The following is a 21,762-nucleotide window of genomic DNA, read 5'->3' as shown; positions in this document are numbered from 1 at the left end:
TATTTTTTTTGGAAATCAGATTCTATTTCTTTGGACTTTAATAAACACTTAAATAAATGATACTAACAAGTTTTTTTTATAAAGAAAGGTTTATTTCCATTTGTTAATGAAGATTTGGGGCTTGGGACATTTGAAATATTTGTTCTAAGTTCTGTTTTTTCTTTATCTATGAATTTCCTTTAGTAAAGTCAAGTTAATACATGAAAATATAAATATTTTTTTAAATTAAATAGTCAGGCAAATGCACTGACACCTTGGTTGATATATTAAGTATTTGTGGGTTTTTTTGTTAATGTGAGTCATCAGCCTTAAATCCTGTGACATGGGACTATAGAAATAGTGTTTTCCAAAGTGTTTGGTTTGAGGACCAAAGTTTATACTGCAGTTTTATTCCTTCTTAATAACCTATGAAGCAGTCACTATGGGTCTTTAGCATTTTTAAATTTATTGATAAGACAAACTGATTGGTGGAGTTTCCAGAACTTACTCTGGCAGATGAGCTGGAGATAAAATATGCAAACTCTTAGATTCTGACAATGAAGAACTCATACAAGGATCAAGATAAAACACTGAGTTCTACTCACAGAAATACTTGACTAGGTTCTTCAAGGCAGAGAGCACTAGAGACCTATAAACAGTAATTTTACTAATTCTTGTAAAGGCAAACAACTACTAAGACAATAGACTCCAATGACTGCTGAGAAATATGAAGCTAGAAGCCAAGACCTGGATATGGTGTTTGGAAATGAGAAATAAGCCTGTATAACCTGTCTCCTTACCATTTGAATCATGTGGCAAGTACGGATGGCTGAGCACCTAAGCTGTTTTAGAGAAAGTAGAAAAGTTGTAGATTTTTAAGTTTTGTCAGTGACAGATGTCCCTGAAAACACCTGAGAATATTTCACAAACAAATCTAGAAATACTAACACCTGAGAGATAGAGATGTTGAGAAATAGTCCAGCCATGAAATTCATCAAGCTTTATCTGCATTCAGGCTTTTGGCTCCTAGTCTGGGCACACATTGAAATCAAAGAATATGACCTATCAGGAAGAAGATTCCAACTAAATACTAATAGTCCAAAAACACCTACAAAGTCCAGTATGTCCGAATAGCACATTGGCCATTTCTAATGAACAATTAAGTAAGAAAATTTTCACAAAACAGTAAAACAGCAGTGTTTATAGTTCATTTTTATGCAAGAAATACACAGATACCAAAACCTCACAACATAATTTAAAATTCATTGGATTATGGCACCTAAACATTTGGTGAGAACATCCACATAAAGACTAAAAAAAGCTTTTTTTTTTTAAAGGCTTCAAGACCCACAAAAGCAGGAGTCATTTGGAGCTTCTTGGAAGGCACACATTTTCAGATAGGCTCTGTTTGCTGGCAGTAAGCAAAGGGACGGCTCTTTTAACAGAAGTCTTCTGGACTTAACCTTAGCAGCCAAATCTGCCTGAATTGTGTTGGTAGCACAAATGGCTCTGGTTCTTTCAAGAGTTCCTGCGATGGAGAACTTTAATGGGGTTTGTGAGTAAAATGTTAAAAATTGCTTACTAGTGACATAGGCCTGCTTGTATCCCTGGAGTTGGGTCAATGAACATGGTTTGCAGAATATACCTCTCATACCTCTACCATATTGGATGGGTTGGAGTCAGCAGACAAAGTTACAGCCTTAGTCCTAGCCATGCTAGCTTAGAATATAACAAACAAACAAGCATAAACAGAACAAAACAAAAAATGCAGCTCTCCTGGTCAAAAAATGATTACAGATACATACTAAGACATATTCAGAAAAAAAAGACCTCTGTATGTGTCACAGTGTTGGGTTAGAAGAGAGATAGGAAAGAATAATGACAGTAAAGTCATAGATTTAAAAATAAAAATAATAAGGTATATATTAAAAATAGAGTAAAAATAAGCCATGTAAATATAGAATAACATTACTTTTTCTTTGGATTTCTTGACCTGTAATAAGTGAACTGCTGAAAAAAATTGATTCTGTGGACTGCTAAACTAAACCAACATATATATTATAAAGGTATAATGTTTTCAAAATTTGAGTCTAAGGATATGCTAATTTGGAAAAGATGTTATGTTTCTGTTTCCAGAGAGGATGAAAACCTGTGGATTCCATCCAGGTTAATCTGGTTTGATGAAACAAGACCCTCCAAAATTGTAAGAGAGAGAGTCTACGTGTCTGAAGAAGGCTTTACCTTGGAACTCTGGATTACTAAATAAAACTACAATGCCAGGAAAAGGATAACCACTTATGAGTTGTTGGTCAGTGAGGCACAGAAAATAAGACAGAGTCTAGCCATTGTTCATGGTTGCCAACCTAAGAGAAATGTGAAGATACTAATGCTGAAGCAACCACAGCCTTGGTTGTATGATATAGAGAAATCAAGATATACTATAAAGGGTGCTGAGATTTGAAGCACAATTAATAAAAACTCAGAAATAGATACTGGAGTTCAACCTGAACACCAGAAAAGCAAAGTAGTCAGACACTGGCTCTTACTTAGACCTCAGTCCAAAAATAGTTATCTTGCCTCCAGAAAATCTCAGAATGAGACTGAGACTGAGAGCTGCCTCTTCCTGTTTTATATTCCTCTCTAGTTATGGGATTAAGGGTGTGAACAACTACTACCTGATTTCTATGACAAACTTGCATGGCTACCTGGATAAAAAGTGTGTGTTATTGTGGCTAGAGGGATTATAGTTGTGCATCATTGCTGCCTGGTCTGTAAAGCTGGCCAATGTGACCGTTATACTTTTGTGACCTTCAAGAAAGCTTTTTTATTAAAATAGAAATGAAATGCCACTATAGGGAGAGAAAAGACAACAATTGTCTGAACCATCACTGAGCCATACAAAATATAATACCATCTGCCAGGGATAGTATACTCACTGATGCAATACTCGCATGACCATTACGGGAGTGACATCCTAAGAATCAGGGAAAGACGTAGTCATTGACCTCAGTAGTATACCCAAGGTTAAACCCACCAGAATTCAATGGTCAGTTCTAATCCAGTGGTCATAGAGATGGCACTGATTACACTCAATTGGTCATGTTATAAAACAAAAAGACAAATCAACAAGAAGAACAGGTAGGGGAGGGAAGATTGATGGAGATGGGAGAGATAGGAAAGAATAAGAGGAGATAGTAACCAGAATGTATACGTACATATATAAAACTCACAAAGAACCCATATAAATAGCAAAATCCTTTGAAAGGAAAGTGTAAACCATCAGAACAAGTTGAATAAAGAAAAAACTTAACAGAACACATACAAAAGTCATAATCCTAAAGAAAAACTTCAGAGACTAGAAATTAAAATGGCAATTATTTGAGTCATGGATGGTAGCCCATGACTCAATCCCAAAACTCTAGAGGCACAGGCAGGCAGAATAATACCCAAGGAGGCCAGCCAGAGTTAGTAAAGTAGTTCCAGACCGAGAGGGGTGAGTCTGTGCTATCTGGGGCGAACTGTCCCGGAAGAGAGCACAGTCCCCCGCCTAGCTCCTGCTGCAGGGTCTTCTGTGTTCCACTCGACCATGCCCTGCCTCCACGGTCGCCCTTTTGTCTCCTGTGTTCTTGGAATACCAACTATCCCTATTTCAGTGCTGAGGAGTTCCATCCAGAGAGGTGAGTGTGTGCTATCGGGGTGGACTGTCCCGGAAGAGAGCACAGCCCCCCCTCAGCTTCTGCTGCAGGGTCTTCTGTGTTCCACTCGACCCTGCCCAGCCCCCACGGTCACCCTTTTGTCTCCTGTGTCCTTAGAATACCAGAAATCCCTATTTCAGTACTGAGGAGTTCCATCCAGAGGGGTGAGTCTGTGCTATCCGGGGCGGACTGTCCTGGAAGAGAGCACAGTCCCCCTGCCCAGCTCCTGCTGCAGGGTCTTCTGTGTTCCACTCGACCCTGCCTTGCCCCCACATTTGCTCTTTTGTCTGCAGTGTCCTTGGAATACCAACTATCCCTGTGCCTGTGTTGAGGAGTTCCATCCAGAGGGTGCTGAAGAGTTCCATCTAGAGGGACAGGAACAGTTCCTGCTCCTGCACCGAAGAGATCCATCCAGAGAGTCAGTGACAGCAAAAACTAAACCAAGACACCAAGGCTCTCCTAGCTCCATTTGAAGGAAGAGATGGGCAGGTGCCAATGCAAGAATTCCTCCAACAACCTTAAAGGCAACATGACATCACCAGAATCCAGGGATCACGAAACTAGAAGAATTGAACACCCTACTCCAGAAGAAATAGAAGAAATCCACTCTAAGCGGAACTATATGAAAATAATAGAGGAACTTAAACAGGAGGTGAAAAACTGCCATAAAGAAATGGAGATAACAAACAAAAAAGTAGATGAAATGAATAAATCTCTCAAAGATACCAAAAAAAAAAAAAACAAGAAATCCAAGAAAAAGCAATCAAACACGTAAAGGAAACAGTTCAAGACTTGAAAAATGAAATGGAGGTAATGAAGAAAACACAAACCGAAGGAAGGCTGGATATGGAAAATCTGGGTAAACGAATAGGAACTGCAGAGACAAGTATTACCAACAGAATACAAGAGATAGAAGAAAGAATCTCAGACACTGAAGATACTGTAGAGGAAATAAACTCACTGATTAAAGAACAAAACAAATCTAACAAATTCTTAACACAAAGCATCCAGGAAATCTGGGACACAGTGAAAAGGCCAAACCTGAGAATAATAGGTGTAGAAGAAGAAGAAGATTTACAGCTCAAAGGTCCAGAAAATATATTCAACAAAATTATTGAAGAAAACTTTCCCAATCTAAAGAAGGATATTACTATGAAGGTACAAGAAGCATATAGAACACCAAATAGACTGGATCAAAAAAAACATCCCCTTGCCATATAATAATCAAAACACTAAACATACAGAATAAAGAACAAATATTAAGAGCTTCAAGGGAAAAAGGTCAAGTAACATATAAAGGGAAACCTATCAGAATTACACCTGACTTCTCAATGGAAACGATGAAAGTCAGAAGGTCTTGGATAGATGTGCTGCAGAAACTAAGAGACCAAGGATGCAAGGCCAGACTACTATAACCAGCAAAGCTTGCATTTGCCATCGATGGAGAAAACAAGATATTCCAGGAAAAAAACAGATTTAAACAATATGTAGCCACAAACCCAGCCCTACAGAAAATACTAGAAGGAAAACCACAAACGAAGGAAACCAACAACACCCATCTGACAATAACACAAGCATCTGACAACCCTCCACCAGCACAACTCAAAGAAGGGAAACACACAAACAATAGCACAAGGAAAAATAACCGGAGCCAACAACCACTGGTCATTAATATCATTTAATATCAATGGACTCAACTCACCTATAAAAAGGCACAGGCTAAGAGAACGGATACATAATCAGGATCCAACATTCTGCTGCCTACAAAAAACACACCTCAAACACAAAGATAGACACTACCTCAGAGTAAAGGGTTGGGAAAAGGTTTTCCAATCAAATGGACCAAAGACACAAGCTGGTGTGGCTATACTAATATCTAACAAAATAGATTTCAAACTAAAATCAATCAGAAGAGACAGAGATGGACACTTTATTCTCATATCAGGAACAATTCATCAGGAGGAAGTCTCAATCCTGAATATCTATGCACCTAATATAAAAGCACCCACAAATGTAAAAGAAACATTACTAGAACTCAGACAATAGATCAAACCCCATACTCTATAGTGGGTGATTTCAACACTCCTCTCTCACCAATGGACAGGTCAATCAGACAGAAACTTAACAGAGAAATAAGAAAACTAACAGATGTAATGAACCAAATGGACCTAACAGACATCTATAGAACATTCCACCCAAACAGAAAAGAATATACATTCTTCTCAGCATTTCATGGAACCTTCTCAAAAATTGATCACATAATTTGTAACAAAGTAAACATCCATAGATATAAAAAATTGTAATAATCACCTGTGTACTATCAGATCACCATGGAATAAAGTTAGAATTCAACAACAATTTTAACCCCAGAAAGCCTACAAACTCATGGAAACTGAACAGTCAACTACTGAACCATCCCTGGGTCAAGGAAGAAATAAAGAGAGAAATTAAAGCCTTCCTTGAATTCAACGATAATAAAGACACAACATACCCAAACCTATGGGTCACTATGAAAGCAGTGCTAAGAGGAAAGTTTATAGCACTAAATGCCCACATAAAGAAAACGGAGAAACCACACATTAGATAGAGACTTAACAGCACACCAAAAAGCTCTAGAAAAAAAAAAAGAAGCACACTCACCCAGGAGGAGTAGAAGACTGGAAATAATCAAACTGAGGGCTGAAATCAACAAAATAAAAACACAGAAAACAATCCAAAGAATCAATGAAACAAAAAGCTGGTTCCTGGAGAAAATCAAAAGATTGACAAACCCCTATCCAAACTAATCAAATGGCAGAGAGAGAACATGCAAATTAACAAAATTAGAAATGAAAAGGGAGATATATCCATAGACACAGAGGAAATTCAGAGAATCATTAGATCTTACTACAAAAGCCTGTGTGCCACAAAATTGGAAAATGTGGAAGAAATGAACAGTTTTTAGATAAATACCATTTACGAAAATTAAGTCAAGACCAGGTGAGCAGTTTAAATACACCTGTAAGTCGTGAGGAAATAGAAGCTGTCATCAGAAACCTCCCTACCAAAGAAAGTCCTGGCCCAGATGGTTTCAATGCAGAATTCTATCAGATCTTCCAAGTAGAATTAATACCTATACTCCTTAATGTTTTTCACAAAATAGAAACCGAAGAGTCATTGCCTAACTCCTTTTATGAAGCTACAGTCACACTGATACCCAAACCAAGAAAAGAGAAATTCTCTTTCTTCACCAAGAAAGAGAATTACAGACCAATCTCACTCATGAACATTGATGCAAAAATTCTCAATAAAATACTGGCAAACAGAATCCAAGAACACATCCAAAAAATTATACAATATGATCAAGTAGGCTTCATCCCAAAGAGGCAGGGCTGGTTCAACATATGAAAATCTATCAATGTAATCCATCATATAAATAAACTGAAAGAAAAAAACATATGATCATTTCATTAGATGATGAAAAAGCATTTGACAAAGTTCAACATCCCTTTATGATAAAGGTCTTGGCGAGATCAGGGATACAAGGTTCATTTCTAAATATAATAAAGGCAATATACAGCAAGCTGACAGATAACATTAAATTAAATGGAGAGAAACTCAAAGCCATACCACTAAAATCTGGAACAAGACAAGGCTGTCCACTCTCTCCATACCCTTTCAATATAGTGCTTTAAGTTCTAGCAATAGCAATAAGACAACATAAAGAGATCAAGGAGATTCAAACTGGAAAGGAAGAATTCAAACTTTCATTATTTGCAGATGATATGATAGTGTACCTAAGCGACCCCAAAAACTCTACCAGAGAACTCCTACAGCTAATTAACACCTTTAGTACTGTGGCAGAATACAAGATCAACTCCAAAAAACCAGTTGACCTCCTATACACAAAGAACAAAGATAGAGAGAGGAAATCAGAGAAACATCACCTTTCACGATAGCCACAAATAGCATAAAATATCTCGGGGTAACTCTAACCAAGGAAGTGAAAGATCTTTTTGACAAGAACTTCAAGGTTTTGAAGAAAGAAATTGAAGAGGATACCAGAAAATGGAAAGATCTCCCATGCTCTTGGATTGGAAGGATCAACATAGTAAAAATGACAATTCTACCAAAAGCAGTCTATAGATTCAATGCAATCCCCATCAAAATTCCAGCGAAATTCTTCACAGACCTTGAGAGAACAATAATCAAGTTTATATGGAAAAATAAAAAACCCAGGATAGCCAAAACAATCCTATACCATAAAAGTACTTCCGGAGGCTTTACCATCCCTGACTTCAAACTCTATTACAGAGCTACAGTACTGAAAACTGCTTGGTATTGGAACAGAAACAGAGATGTTGACCAATGAAATCGAATAGAAGACCCAGACCTTAATCCACAAACCTATGAACACCTGATTTTCGACAAAGGAGCTAAAACTATACAATGGAAGAAGGAAAGCATCTTTAACAAATGGTGCTGGCATAAGTGAATGTCAGCCTGTAGAATAATGAAAATAGATCCATATCTATCACCATGCACAAAACTCAAGTCCAAATGGATTAAAGACATCAACATTAATCTGACTACATTGAACCTGATAGAAGAGAAAGTGGGAAGTAGTCTACAAGACATGGGCACAGGAGACCACTTCCTAGGTAGAACCCTAGTATAGCACAGACAATAAGAGTAACAATGAATAAGTGGGACCTCATGAAATTGAGAAGCTTCTGTAAAGCAAAGGACACTGTCATTAAAACCAAAAGGCAACATAGTGATTTGGGAAAGATCTTCACCAAACCCTCGTCAGACAAAGGTCTGATCTCCAAAATATACAAAGAACTCATGAAACTAGACTTTAAAAAGCTAATTAACCCAATTAAAAAATTGGGTACTGAACTAACAGAGAATTCTCAACAGAAGAACTTCGAATGGTCAAAAGACACTTAAGCTCATGCTCAACCTCCTTAGCGACCAGGGAAATTCAAATCAAAACAACTTTGAGATACCATCTTACACCTGTCAGAATAGCTAAACTCAAAAACACCAATGATAGCCTATGCTAGAGAGGATGTGAAGTGAGGGGAACACTCATCCATTATTGGTGGGAATGCAAACTTGTGCAGCCACTGTGGAAATCAGTGTGGCGGTTTCTCAGAAAACTGGGAGTCAACCTCCCTCAGGACCCAGCAATTCCACTCTTGGGAATATACCCAAGAGATGCCCTATCATACTACAAAAGCATTTGTTCAACTATGTTCATAGCAGTACTATTTGTAATAGCCAGAACCTGGAAACAACCTAGGTGCCCCTCAATAGAAGAATGGTTAAAGAAGGGGTGGAACATTTACACTTAAGAGTTTTACTCAGCGGTAAAAAACAATGACATCTTGAATTTTGCATGCAAATGGATGGAAATAGAAAACACTTTACTGAGTGATGTAACCCAGACCCAAAAAGAGGAATATGGTGTGTACTCACTCATAAGGGGATTCTAGCCATAAATAAAGGACATTGAGTTTATAATTCATGATCATAGAGAAGCTAAATAAGAAGGTGAACCTCAAGAAAATCATACAGTTATTTTCCTGGATATTGGAAGTAGGCAATATTGCCAGGCAAAACTTGGGTGCACAGGGGTGGGGGTGGGGGAGTGGATGTAAGGGGAGATGGGTAGAGAGAGGGGAGAAGGGGAGGATTGGGGAAAGCTTGGGGGAATGGGATGGGTGGGATGGAGGAAGGGTAGATATGGGACCAGGGTAGTAAATATCTTAATTAAGGGAGTCATTTTAGGGTTTGCTAGGGACTTGTATCTGGAGGGGTTCCCAGGTCCAAGGGGAGGTCCCCAGATTTTTTCTTGGGCAGCAGAGGAGAGGGTGCCTGAACTGGTCTTGTCCCATAGCCACATTGATGATTATCTTGTATATCACCATAGAACCTTCATCTGGCGATGGATGGAGATAGAGACAGAGACTCACATTGGAGCGCAGGACTTAGCTGCCAAGGTCCAAATGAAGAGCAGAAGGAGGGAGAACATGAAGGAAGTCAGGATCACAAAGGGTGCGTCCACCCACTGAGACAGTGGGACTGATCTAATGGGAGCTCACCAAGGCCAGCTGGACTGGGAGTGATGGAGCATGTGATCAAAATGGACACTCTGTATGTGGCTAGCAATGAAGGCTGATTTAGAAGCCAAGGACAATGGCACTGGATTTTTATTCTACTGCATGGTCTGACTTTGTGTGAGCCTGGTTTGTTTGGATGCTCACCTTTATAGACCTGGATGGAGGGGGGAGGACCTTGGACTTCCCACGGGGCAGGGAACCCTGACTGCTCTTAAGGCTAGAGAGGGAGGGGGAGGTGGGGAGGTGGAGAGAAAAGGGAGGCGGGGAAGAGGTGGAGAATTTTAATAAATAAAAAAATAAAGAAAGAAAAAAAAGAAAAAAACAGAAAAAAATCAAGATCCATACTAATGCAAAGTATCCATCTCTATAGCATGTCCCCCTTTAAATGTAAATAAACATTTATAAGCAAAAAAGAAATAAATTCAAAAAAAAGAAGTTCCAGACCATTCAGAACTGGACACAGAATCCTATCTTAGAAAACAAAGAAGAGGAAACAGTCTTAATAGTGAAAATTACGCTATAGAATAAGAAAATAGTTATCAGTTTATTCATATTCAAAACATAAAAACAAATACATTTCAGTAAAAACAGGAAATATACTAGAGAAGACAAAAGCAGAAGTATAGAGATTTGAAGGAATATCAAAAGAGGCCACTCTATTGCCTATTAAATATTAAAAGTAGTATGAAGTAGATTTGTGAGGGTAATAAAACATTAAACCCAGAGACACTCTGGTCTCATGCACAAAACTGGCTACATTTTAAGAACGTAAATACCCAAATTATGTGGAAAGAAAGTTACTGGAAACCATTTGTAACGTTGATGAGAGTTAAATTACTACAAATTGTAAAACTGTCATTCCACAAAAATTGAACAAGTCTGTCTACTTAAAGAACAGTATATTTGGGTATGTTCATATGACTGTGCTTTGCATCTTGCAGTGTTGGGGTCTGGTATTACTTGAAAATACATGGCAACAAGCACCTTTAGCTTACTCATATCCTTCTATAAAAATCAAATCACCAGTAGATGGCTTGTGATATATAATACAATCACTACAGAGCCCAAAGTAAGTCAATAATTATGAACATCAATATAGAATACACTGAGCTACTTCAAGGAAAAACATACACTTGTGCAACTTGACTGTGGTTCCATGTAAAATAAGTGTACATCTAAACAAATTGATGAAATGAAAAGTAAAAGTGAGATATATGGAAATTCACACATACCACAAAACTCAGTATAATATCAAATGAAGAAGATTCCACATAATTCACAAAAGTTATTCTTGAGCTAGGTTTAAATTAGTGAGTGATGGAAAAAGAGCAAGAGATTGATAACTGTCTAGTGCTGAACCTGTGATACATGAGCAGAGTGCACACTTTGACAGTTTATCTACCCAGATAGCAATGATTTGAGTAACTCTCTATTTTAAACTGTCAGTATTTTTGTAATAAAAACATAATTCAATATATTCTTCAGAGCTTTGGAAAAATAATTGACTCCTAGTGGAGTCAATGTTAAGTGGAAAATTAGTTTTTTAAATTTTTATAGAAATTAAACAGCAGCTAATTAACTGGAAAATCCTTGAATCACTCTGTCCTTTTAGAAGTGTGAGACCCCATGATAACATGTGGAAGAAGCCCTATGTGATGCTGCTTAGGGTCCATGCAGAACAGTAGAAACCATACTCCCCATACCTGTGCCTCTTGCTGTTCAACTTAACTTCTTTAATGACACTAAATGTGTCACTAACTTCTCCATCTGTGAAGACAAAGAGCTGAAAAAAAGAAAGAAAGAAAAAACCCAGATGTATTTATCAAGCTTCTGTCGAGTTTATTAAAGGCAACAGCTTTGGTCCTCATGACCCACAATTTTTTCCAGTCTTTATAACTTCTTCACACAGGGCTGGGGACTCTAGTACTCCACTGTCACTTGCTCAATGCTGCCACAGAGACTCTTCAGTGGGAAGAGTTTCATACCTTGGGAAGTTTCACATCCTCCCATGCAACTCGCACCTTAAATATCTATGGTACCACAAATGATGGTTAGCTCCCTGTCCCATAGAATAGAGGAAGTACGCTGTCTCTGGTCTTTTTTTTTTTTTACTTCACACAATAGTAGATGACTTAAATTTACACACTATTTCCACAATTTTATTGAGAGAACTGGAAATCAGGTTAGTGGATAATTTCACAATTTTTCTCTATTAGCTTCATTCCAAAGCTCACCTGTAAGGGATGCCCAAGGATGGAGGGAGCTTTGTAAATATCGCAGAGTGGTCTCAAGATTTCAGTGCCCCCTAGGTCGGCTTCTAAATCCTTCACTCTTTTCATTGCCTCCTCCATTGTTTCCTGAGTGTACTTCACACTCTCCCTTAGAAAAACAAGCATGTCTAGTCACATGGCAATAGTGCACATTCCTATTCCTGTTGCAAAATCACTATCACAAAATATTGTTCCTATTTCAGGACTACTCTGTCAGATTAAAAGTGCAGATCCTCCTTTAAAGTACATTCTTTCACATTCCATGGTTTTTAAAGAAACTTACGGGAAGAATTTTTGATAGAAGGATCCAAATCCATAGATGTTGAAATAACAACCCATAGGCAAACTCTTCAGCAACAGCAGCAGAGTTTCCTGAGGGTGAGAGAAGACGAGAAGATGGAGTGAGAGAAAGCTCAACCAAACATCCAGACTCCAGTCTGGTTCCTAATGGTATAAAAAGACGTCATGCTATGTCACCTTTTATTTTAAGACTGGGTTCAGAATGGCCATGCTTATTACTGCTCTGATGGAGAATAGACTTACAGCTATAAATTGATCATACACATGCCCTTCCCAACCATCCTCACTTGGCACTGCTGAACAATGAAGAATCTGGATTTACCTTGGCAGCCTCTATGCGTAACTGAGAATCCATCTGGCTGTTCATGTGCATTCCCATACTTCCTGAGCGGTCCATGAGGAACACAAATTCTCCACAGGCCTTTGAGGCCTCCACTTCTGGGATATCTGGATAAAAACTCACCATTGCAGAAGGAGCTCCCATCAAACTATCTGTACATAAATGAGAAGAACCCCTGTAAGTTACAAGGTAACACAGGTGTCCTAGAGTTCCCAAGAACCAATTGTCAAATCAATAGAGAACTGAGAAGCTCCAATAAAAATCTCTTGTTTACTCTTCTTGTGTTGTGTGCACAGGAGTAAATGTGAGTTGTCAGCATAAAAGAGAAGGAAGTAGAACAGGAGTGAGAGGAAAAAAAACATGGTAGGAGTTAACAGACCAAAAAAAAAATCAGCAATATCGGTATGTGCAAATTTTAGGCACCTTACTAATTGAATAGGGTACATTAGTTTAACACCTTCCATCAATAGATAAAGATACAGCCAGGATTCCTAATACAGGTAAATCTCTTCAAATCTTATTACTAGGAAAGTCATCACATGGGTCTCTGATTACATCTTATGTTCCCTGAAAGCCTGCAAACTTAATTACAGAAAATAGATGAGAAAATGTTAGTGGAACCAAGGAGGTGTCTCAGAAAGGAAGAAAGTGAGACCTCAGTTATCACATATTACGTTACAGCTTCATGAGTTTCTGAAGAGTTTCTCCTGACTGAAGACCAAGTTTGAGTTTTAAATTTCAAAATACCCCAAAAGAAGGTCAAGAAACCAACTACTAAAACAGACAATAGAGGTACAAGGAAATTAAGAAGTTACAAGAACCCCGGGGAAGCTGGGATTCCCCTTAGCAACCTCAGAGAGGAGTGGCCAAATAGTGAGAGGAAAAGAAAGAGGCCCTACATGTGGTTCAGCATGAGGTCACCGTTGTCAAATATTGACAATGTTATATTGGTGGGGATTGAGTATGAAAACCCAGCATCTTGGTAAAGTCCACATGGTGCACATTGCTACAGTGGCATAAATCCAAGCCCAGCTGTCACACTGTGAACACAATTGCCCCCCAAGAAGCTTCCATACATTGAACCTGGAAATGTAAAGTTGTGGCAGCCTTCTAGGTCATGTGATGATCCCTGCAAACCAGAGCAGAATGGGCCAGAAAAGTCAAAGAGAACAGAACACCCATGGGTGCCGTGCTAGCTTTAATAAAAGTTAAGTGCACTCATAAGGAAATGTTCTAGGTGACAATCACTAGATGTAGATAAGAAACAAAACTCACTGGCAAGCTACATGTAGTGTTAAAAAAAGTTGCAGTAAGCTGCAACAAGACAGTTTGGGGTGAATACTTGTGATTTTTTTTCAAAGTTTAATCTCTACAGGACACAGAGGACCTAAAATAAATTTTATTTTGGCCACTCCTATTAATCCTAATTAAAACTGAAAGAACTTGCAGGAAGATTACATTCAGTTGTGATGAATTAATCAATAACATATTTATTGAAAGTGAAATTATTGTCAATGTAAAAAAGATTATTATTTGTATATTGTCTAGATTATAGTCAAGTTACTTTCCGAATCAAACTATTATTTTATAAAGTTATTAGGAACTATAACTACTTTTTCTTTCTTATTATTTGGAGACCTTCTATCTAAATTCTTTGTTAATATACATTATTATAGTAAGTGACATGACATTATAACTCATCAAGTACCTGATGACACAAATGGTAACTACATTATATTTTTCATCATCTATTAATATTGGATACCATTATATTATCACTCAATATCATCTGCATATCATATAGACATTTAGATTTATTTCAGAAGAATGTATAATATTAGAATTGTCAAAATAAGTATTCACTTTACTATTTGAAGCCAACGTACTTTCAAAACATTTGAAACTAATTGGTTTGTTTCAACACTATCTCACAATGTAAGGTCATGCTCATCACACAATGTAAAAATGAGTCTTTATCAGATTTGAACAGCCCTGAACCTATGAAAGAAATAGTAACTAGATTATTTTTTATTTGCCATTTTTTGTAAGGTCAGTCATTGTCACATTTTGATAATAGGCTGAATAATTTCTTATCAATAAGTTTGTCATACTTTCCCTCTAATTATGTAGGAATCCATGTAAATTAGTCTATAGTATATGATCACCTGATTACATATTAAGAGCCTTCATTTTTCCATGTGGAAATAAAAAGTCAATACTTCAATGGCCATATACTGATCCCAGAGAGCGTTAGAAAATCAAGGCTAATTGGTAATTACATGTTAGAAAGGGACCATCGTGAAAGACAGAAAATACCTGGCTTCATGTCCTGCATCCCCATCTCCACAGCTACACTGGGACTGTGCACTTCATTGTAGTAAATCAGGAGTTCCACATCCCGGTCAAACTTGTGTCCTTCAGTCAAGGAAACCTGAGTAGTAGACCAATATAGATTACTGCCACGGATTGCTTCCAGAGATAAGATCAGAGTTCAGGGTTGCAGGATTCTTCCATGAGGATACAATCAGTAGTACATGAAAGACTATTTGAAAAGGGGTCTACACTTTGCCCAGAGTAGGAAAAGTAGATACTGTGTCTCTCAAAGCATGGCCAGAAAAAGCAAGGGAGATATAGGAAGAATGAACAATGACAAAGGCAACAATGAAGACAGAGGGGACTGACAATAGTGTTCTTTTTCTATTCACCATTCACCTGAGCAGACGTCTTGTCATCAGCCAGGTACTGAATAGGACTCAAGCAGCAGTTGGACTGGACCCTCTCAATGACATGCTGGGAAGTGATGGTGGCAACCATGTTGAGTATGTAGGGCAGGTCCTCCAAAGGGACTATGGGAGTCTTTATATTCAAGCAACTATTTGCAGATTGTTCTACAAAAAAAATATTAATTTTTTTTTCCATGTCAACAACTTCCAGCACAATCATAATTTAGAGTATTTCTTCAGCCTTTGAAATACTGGTTTTCAAAGGCAGAAATGACTTACCAGACAGCTGGTATCTTGGATTCAAGATTGCTGGGAGCACATAGCGCAGGGCCCCATCTGTCTCCAGAGGCAGCTCCTGCACATACCTCAGGGTCACTGCTACCTTGGCCCCAGGCTGGAGGTTCCCCACATTGCAAGAAAAGACATCACTGGAGTAGTCATCCTCTTCCAATAAGTAAGCTTGATGGCCCTGGGAGAGGGCATCCTCATAGATGCTATGGGCCTAGAGCAAGAGTGGGACAGGTTGAAATAAAATTGTATAAATTCAAGAAAAAAAAAGACTGTTCTGAAGATGTGTCATGGATTGTATGAACCTTATAATTATTGTGGCAGCTTCTACTTGATTCTGTCTGCCTTATTGATTTTAGGCAAAGAGTAATTAGAAGTGAATGAAAGAACAGTCAACATCAGCACTTATGAATTTTTTATAAAGATAAAAAGTCGAATGCAATTTGAAGTGAGAGGAGAAGAGATAATGTATGTTGTGGTCCAGGCATTATCCAGTGAGAATACGTGTGACAATCTCTAGGATAACACCCAAAGTGCAAAGTTTTGGGGATCTGCCTTTTGAATAACCGATGTCATTTCTGCAAAACCATTGTGAAGCCATAACATTTCTTTTTTCATGGAGAGATTCATCCAAAATAGCCCCAAATAAAATTAATTAATTATTGACCATAACCTCCTCATGTGGTACTACACTAGATGATTTTCCATTTGGCTATATAATCTTGATATATATAATACAGGGTGCCTTGAGTTTTTGAAAAGGCCCCAGAGAAAGGAAATTCTTATCACTCAGGCACCAGCAGCAAGAAAGCTTCTACTTGGCCTGGAGGCTGGAACTACTAGGCTGTGGATTTTACACTACCACAGATCTCCTTTAATCTAGCCACCTTAGGTGTTATCTGTAGAGATCAGATTCCATTCCCTTTAATCAGCAAGCATTTGGTTACAGTATCAATATGGACTGAGCACCATCCCTTTCCTTCCCTCAGCTTACCTTAGTTGCCATGGCTGCCACAAACACTGTGTTCCCAGCCTCTACAGGAATGAAAGTGCTTAGAAAGGGAAATGTGTGCTTTTTTTTCTTTTTCTACATTTATCAATTACAAATTTCTAGCTTAACTAACCAAAAAATATATTTAACTCACAAATTCCTTTCCCCATCTTAGAAATCACAGCCCATTTCTTTATATACTTTCATCAGATATGCCCAAGTGCGTCATAGCCATGCCCCTTCTGAGACCTAAGCAAGGTAACAGGCACCTGCTTTGGCAGCCTATTCTGATGTTTAGGCCTTTGGAATGCATGCCTGATGTCCTTGTTATTGTCACCAAGTTGTTAATTAAGCCTGTGTGAGTATATAAACCAAATACCTTGTTGGGATAGTAAGAACTTTGGGAGAACATCCAGAGAACACTGATGGAGAGAGATCATAGAGAAAGCACTGGAGGGAACTTTTTTCAAAGAATAAAGAGACATGAGGGGAAAATGTGCTTGAGCTGATTTGTCCACCCTCAGGTCTCTTTTAGTCAGTTTTTGCTTGCTATAGTGTTCCTTACAGATCCTGAGAGATTTAGGGGGATGGCATCGCACACAAATCTTGATAAATTTACTCATCCTTCCAACCTGCATTTTCTCCTGCAATTCGGCCACAATTTTTTTCCCATCCACCGAGGCCTCAAAGCTGTAGACAGCAGAGTCTTCATCCATGGGGAACACAAAGATTGCCTCCAAGGGAACTTTCTCCTCATTCTCATAATTTAAGGTTGCAGAGACACTAGCCACAAAGTCATTAATGGACAGGGTTACCGATATGCTCTTCAGTGGCACTGGGGAAGATACAAATGTATAGGAGATCAGCAAACTTTACTAGAGCGGCACCATAGATGAGTTGTGCTGAGTACAATGACCTCATCACTAAGAGTTGTAAGTCGGGCTTACCTGGCTCCTTGTTTCCAGTGATTAGACCACAGTGCTGCTCCATGATGGCTGCACGTTTCTGTGGAAATGACACATCATTAAGAGGTTCAAGATAGGATTACAATATCAATAACTACAGCTTCTGTGCTTCTCTCTAGCGGGAACAGCTTCAAATTCTTAGTGTGGGGGAAAAGGAGGGGAGATGCTGGCGTTAACACTCCTGATTAATGCTGCTCAGGTGGGGAGGCTGAACAGGAAATCTCTGAAACTCCTTAAAGTGCCACAAACACCATTCTATATTTACAAACAGTGTCAAATAAACTGTCCACAGGACTTGGATAGGTACCGTAATTTAACTCCAGTCTTCTTCACCGAGAATCAGAGCCATTTTTTAATATTTTATTTACTTTTGTGTTGTATGTACGAATATCTGCCTGTATGTCTGTGCATCAAATGCAGGAAGATATGCTTATGCATGTTATACAAAGCAGGGGACAGAAGAGGACACTGAATCTAATGGAACTGGATTTACAGATGGTTATAAGCTGTTTTGTAGGACATGAAATTTGCACTTTGGTCCTCCAGAGTAGAAGGCACAGTTCATAAAGACTGAGCTGACTCTTCAGTCCCTATTGCCAGTTCTTCCCAAGCATACCTGTGAGATTCAAATAGCACCCAATATTATATTCCTCATATTTAATCACTGTTCTTTAATACTTAGTATTGACAATACCCACTGTTTTATTTTTTATATTTATTTTCAACACATTTCCACATGACTCACTACTGGTCCGATGCAGGTTGATTGTGCTTTCCTTAATTCTAAATAAACATCTATGTCATCTTGTCTGACAGAACCCCCAAGATCTGTCACATTGTAACCATTGCTCAGAGAACAGAGAGAAGTGTCAGAAAGTTTTTAAGCACCCGACATCACAGAGGACTATCATAAGCCAGTGCCTTCCATCCATGACAGGATCATTGTAGTCATGAACGCAAAGTAGGTGTTGTTACCAGCATAAGACATGCACCATCAAACCAGTCAATATTTTAGCACAGATCTGGGAGTGGCACATACAGTCCAATCCCTACTTGAGGAGCTTTGTGTTTGATATTTTCTTGTAGTGAGACAATCACTTATTTTTCCTTTAGGGAATTGGTTCCTGGTAGGTTTCCCATACTCCAAATGATGACCCTGCACTTCTGTGCGCATTGACAACACAAATGGATTAAATAAAATGATATGCTTTTGGGAGAGAGACTTTTTACTGGCTGGGACTACCAGGAAGTTGAAACTCAAGGGGATATAATCAAAATATATTGCACACACCTATAACATTTTCAAAAGATAATTTGAAAATATTATATATTTTAAAATACATTCTCACATACAAAGATGATATATGTACAATATTTTCCTTTCTTTTAAAACTGACTACTCTAAATATATTTCATGAATTATGTATTTGTACATGTTACAGGTAATACGAAGACAAAGAGATAGATTGATTTTACCAAGTTATGATTTACATGATTATTTCATCCACAGAGCATAAAGATTAGGCTAAATCTAATTATGGTCCCAAATAACCCTGGAAGCTTTTCTGGGCCTTCCTAAACAAGATCGTTTGCTAACGTGTCTCTCATACTGTGACCAGAGTGTCCAACACCAACAAGGGTGGTTTTCACTGGAAATCCATCCTAAGGCACAGAAGGCCCAGCTAGGAGCACACATAGTGTTTGCTCAGTTTCCTAGAAGCCCAGCCTTCACTGGCTGAAAAACCCTCTTGAAGGATCAGCTTTCCATCTCTGGCAATACAAACCAGCACTTCTGAAGGTTTTGGAGGGCTGTTTCTAGGACCTTCACGCTGATCCTAAGGACCATTTACAACTCTCAGACTTGGGTTATAGCTGAATGAAAAAGAACCTGCAAAGCTTGTGAAAAATCCTGAGTTCCCTATTTAACCCTAGACCAGGCTGAAGGCTGGGGACACCTCCTTCATCTCCCTGGAAACCATCCCTCTGATATGAGTGGTGTTTCCTATACAACTTAAATTAATCACACAAATTTATCAAAGAATGAGCTATGTTTCTACACTTGCTATTTTGAACTATGGGAAGCGTCTGACAACATTAGAATGGCTCAGATGTGGGCAACAGCACAGAGGTAGCAGCTAAGCAAGGAGGAGGAGGACAGCAAGCCCTGGGAAGGATCTTCCCTGGTGACTAGTAGAGGAGCCTAGAACAAAGGGAAAAGAATTTCTACTGACAGCAACAGGAAGTGTAGAGCAGGAGACTCACCCACAAGTAGCTCAGTAGAAGAATGGACCCTATCTGGAAGGAGAGATCTCAGGAGTCTGAGAGAGGAGAGAGCATCTAGAGTCCCCTACAAAGAAAGGGTTATTTCCTGATTCGAACCTAAGAAGAAATTTATCTTAGTGGGTGTTTCACCCTCTCCCTGACTTCTCCTGAGTCTGCAAGTTGAGGCAAGCCTTCAAGGGCTGTGAGGTAAAGACTGGTTCCAGAGGTGACTAAAGTTCCAACCTTAAACAGGATGCAGCTATTGAGCTAAGAGACCTATCAGTTAAATCCTTCTCTCAATTGCAGGCAGGGAGCAGCAAGAGTCAGCCGGCCACACCCTGCTATGTACTGCTTCAGGAAGAGGAAGAATCTGGGCTTCAAGCCCAGAAAGGCTACTGCAGTGCGGCTTGTAGGGCCTCAAATAAAAACAGTTATTTAATCTGTAGAATGTCTACCTAAGATCTTCAGTTCCAGATAGTTTTTTAAAAAGGCACAAGTTCCATCTCTCAGGTCTGAATAGAGAGGGGTTTTTTTTATGCTGCAATGAATTAGGTGGGTGGAGAATGAAAGCTGCATTTCCTTAGGTAAAACTTACCTAAAACTGAGAAAAGAAAAGCAAAACCAAAAAGAAACAAGAAAGACCTATTTTGTAAGACAGAGAAAGAGCGAAAAGAAGAAGAAGGTGGGGGGATATGAACCTGAAAAAGAGGTCATTTTTTGTACTATTAATCTAGAGAAATCTTGAGGCATCATCAGCCAGGATGAGTTTCTACTGCTACCACCCTCAGACCCCAGAATTTCCAGCTAAAAGGCATTTACAACTCTTTGTGGGGTTGACTAGAACAAGAGGCTCTTACCCTTCAGATGCAGTAGGTAGGCTTCTCCCCAGCCAGCTGAGCAGAGTCTGCACCCACTTCTTCAAGTCCCCTCAGCTTACAGTTCTGTAATAGAAAGTGAAAGCAGCTGGAGTCAAACTTCCAGGAAGACTCGCCCCCTTCTGGGGATCAGCTATAAAGTTTCAATAGTATGATAAAGGGATGGACTGAAAATTCTCAACAAGTATTGAATGTCTGCTTGTTGTTTAATGAAAGCATTTTTTTTTTAATTAAGAGCAGTTGCTCAGTTTTCCTCCTGCTTCGTCTACACAGAGAAACAATTTAGGGCAGTCAAATGTGGGGGTTTTGTTTTTTGAGGTTGAATGTTGCAGCTGTACTATCTAAAACTGATATAAAACACTGTATGTACATCTGTAAGGACATGGAAAACTTTAAGAAGCTTTACTTGATTAGGATCTGGTTAAGACACACATCCTTTGCAACATCACAGGAGTCAGCAGAGAAAAAACCAAAAGTTCCTAGTAGCTAGTCCCCCTGACAACACCCAGCTTTGTGGTCTGGACAGAGCAGAAAATAGATGCTTGGAGGGAGGCCAGGGGGCATGCACAGAAGCAGAAGTAGTTGCTTAAGGGAGGAAAAGGGTATGCAGAAGTAGTTCATACCCTGTACTCAGCAAAACAAACCCCCTTGACCCTGAGTAAACCTGGCTTGTGGTTTTTGCCTATATAATGTCAACCCCAAATGATGAGGGGGTCTTTTCCCTACTGTGCTGCATCGAGTAGTGGTCGAGCCCCCAGCCTGGCTGGAGAGCATGCTGAATATACCTTGCTTTTGTATTCTGGACTTGACTGCATTCCGGTGGTGGTTTCTCAGGGGATCACAACTTGGGCACAACACAGTTTTGCAACAAGCTTGATCAATAAGAGCATCCTGGTTGCTACATCTGATGAACAGAAAACTTATGAGTATCATACATAACATTGGCTTTGGTCACTAGGTTACACAT

At 38.9% G+C, this 21,762-nt stretch overlaps 1 protein-coding gene across 3 annotated transcripts in view; it reads right to left on the bottom strand.

Annotated features, from left to right (window-relative positions):
• Positions 1-20,911, bottom strand: part of LOC125388758 (von Willebrand factor A domain-containing protein 5A-like) — a 29,090-nt gene extending 8,179 nt beyond the window's left edge. For 2 of the 3 annotated variants that reach the window (XM_087905524.1, XM_087905525.1), the window contains exons 1-10: positions 20,778-20,911; positions 17,641-17,698; positions 17,326-17,528; positions 15,694-15,916; positions 15,404-15,579; positions 15,008-15,122; positions 12,674-12,843; positions 12,335-12,423; positions 12,016-12,160; positions 11,485-11,564 (exon numbers count right to left, since the gene is read on the bottom strand). In XM_087905524.1, the coding sequence (XP_087761650.1) occupies positions 11,485-11,564; positions 12,016-12,160; positions 12,335-12,423; positions 12,674-12,843; positions 15,008-15,122; positions 15,404-15,579; positions 15,694-15,916; positions 17,326-17,528; positions 17,641-17,683 (1,244 nt within the window). In that variant the 5' untranslated portion in view covers positions 17,684-17,698; positions 20,778-20,911. Of the gene's footprint in view, positions 1-11,484; positions 11,565-12,015; positions 12,161-12,334; positions 12,424-12,673; positions 12,844-15,007; positions 15,123-15,403; positions 15,580-15,693; positions 15,917-16,696; positions 16,738-17,325; positions 17,529-17,640; positions 17,699-20,777 lie in introns of those variants that run through there. The other variant, XM_087905527.1, reaches the window with a different exon arrangement.
• Between the last annotated feature and the right edge of the window lie 851 nt (positions 20,912-21,762).

The sequence above is a fragment of the Myodes glareolus genome, chromosome 4 (genome assembly GCF_982192425.1).
Source record: "Myodes glareolus chromosome 4, mMyoGla1.1, whole genome shotgun sequence".
Classification (NCBI taxonomy): Eukaryota; Metazoa; Chordata; class Mammalia; order Rodentia; family Cricetidae; genus Myodes; species Myodes glareolus.
The sequence above is the reverse complement of the archived record's forward strand: the minus strand, read 5'-3'. Positions and strand labels throughout refer to the sequence as shown.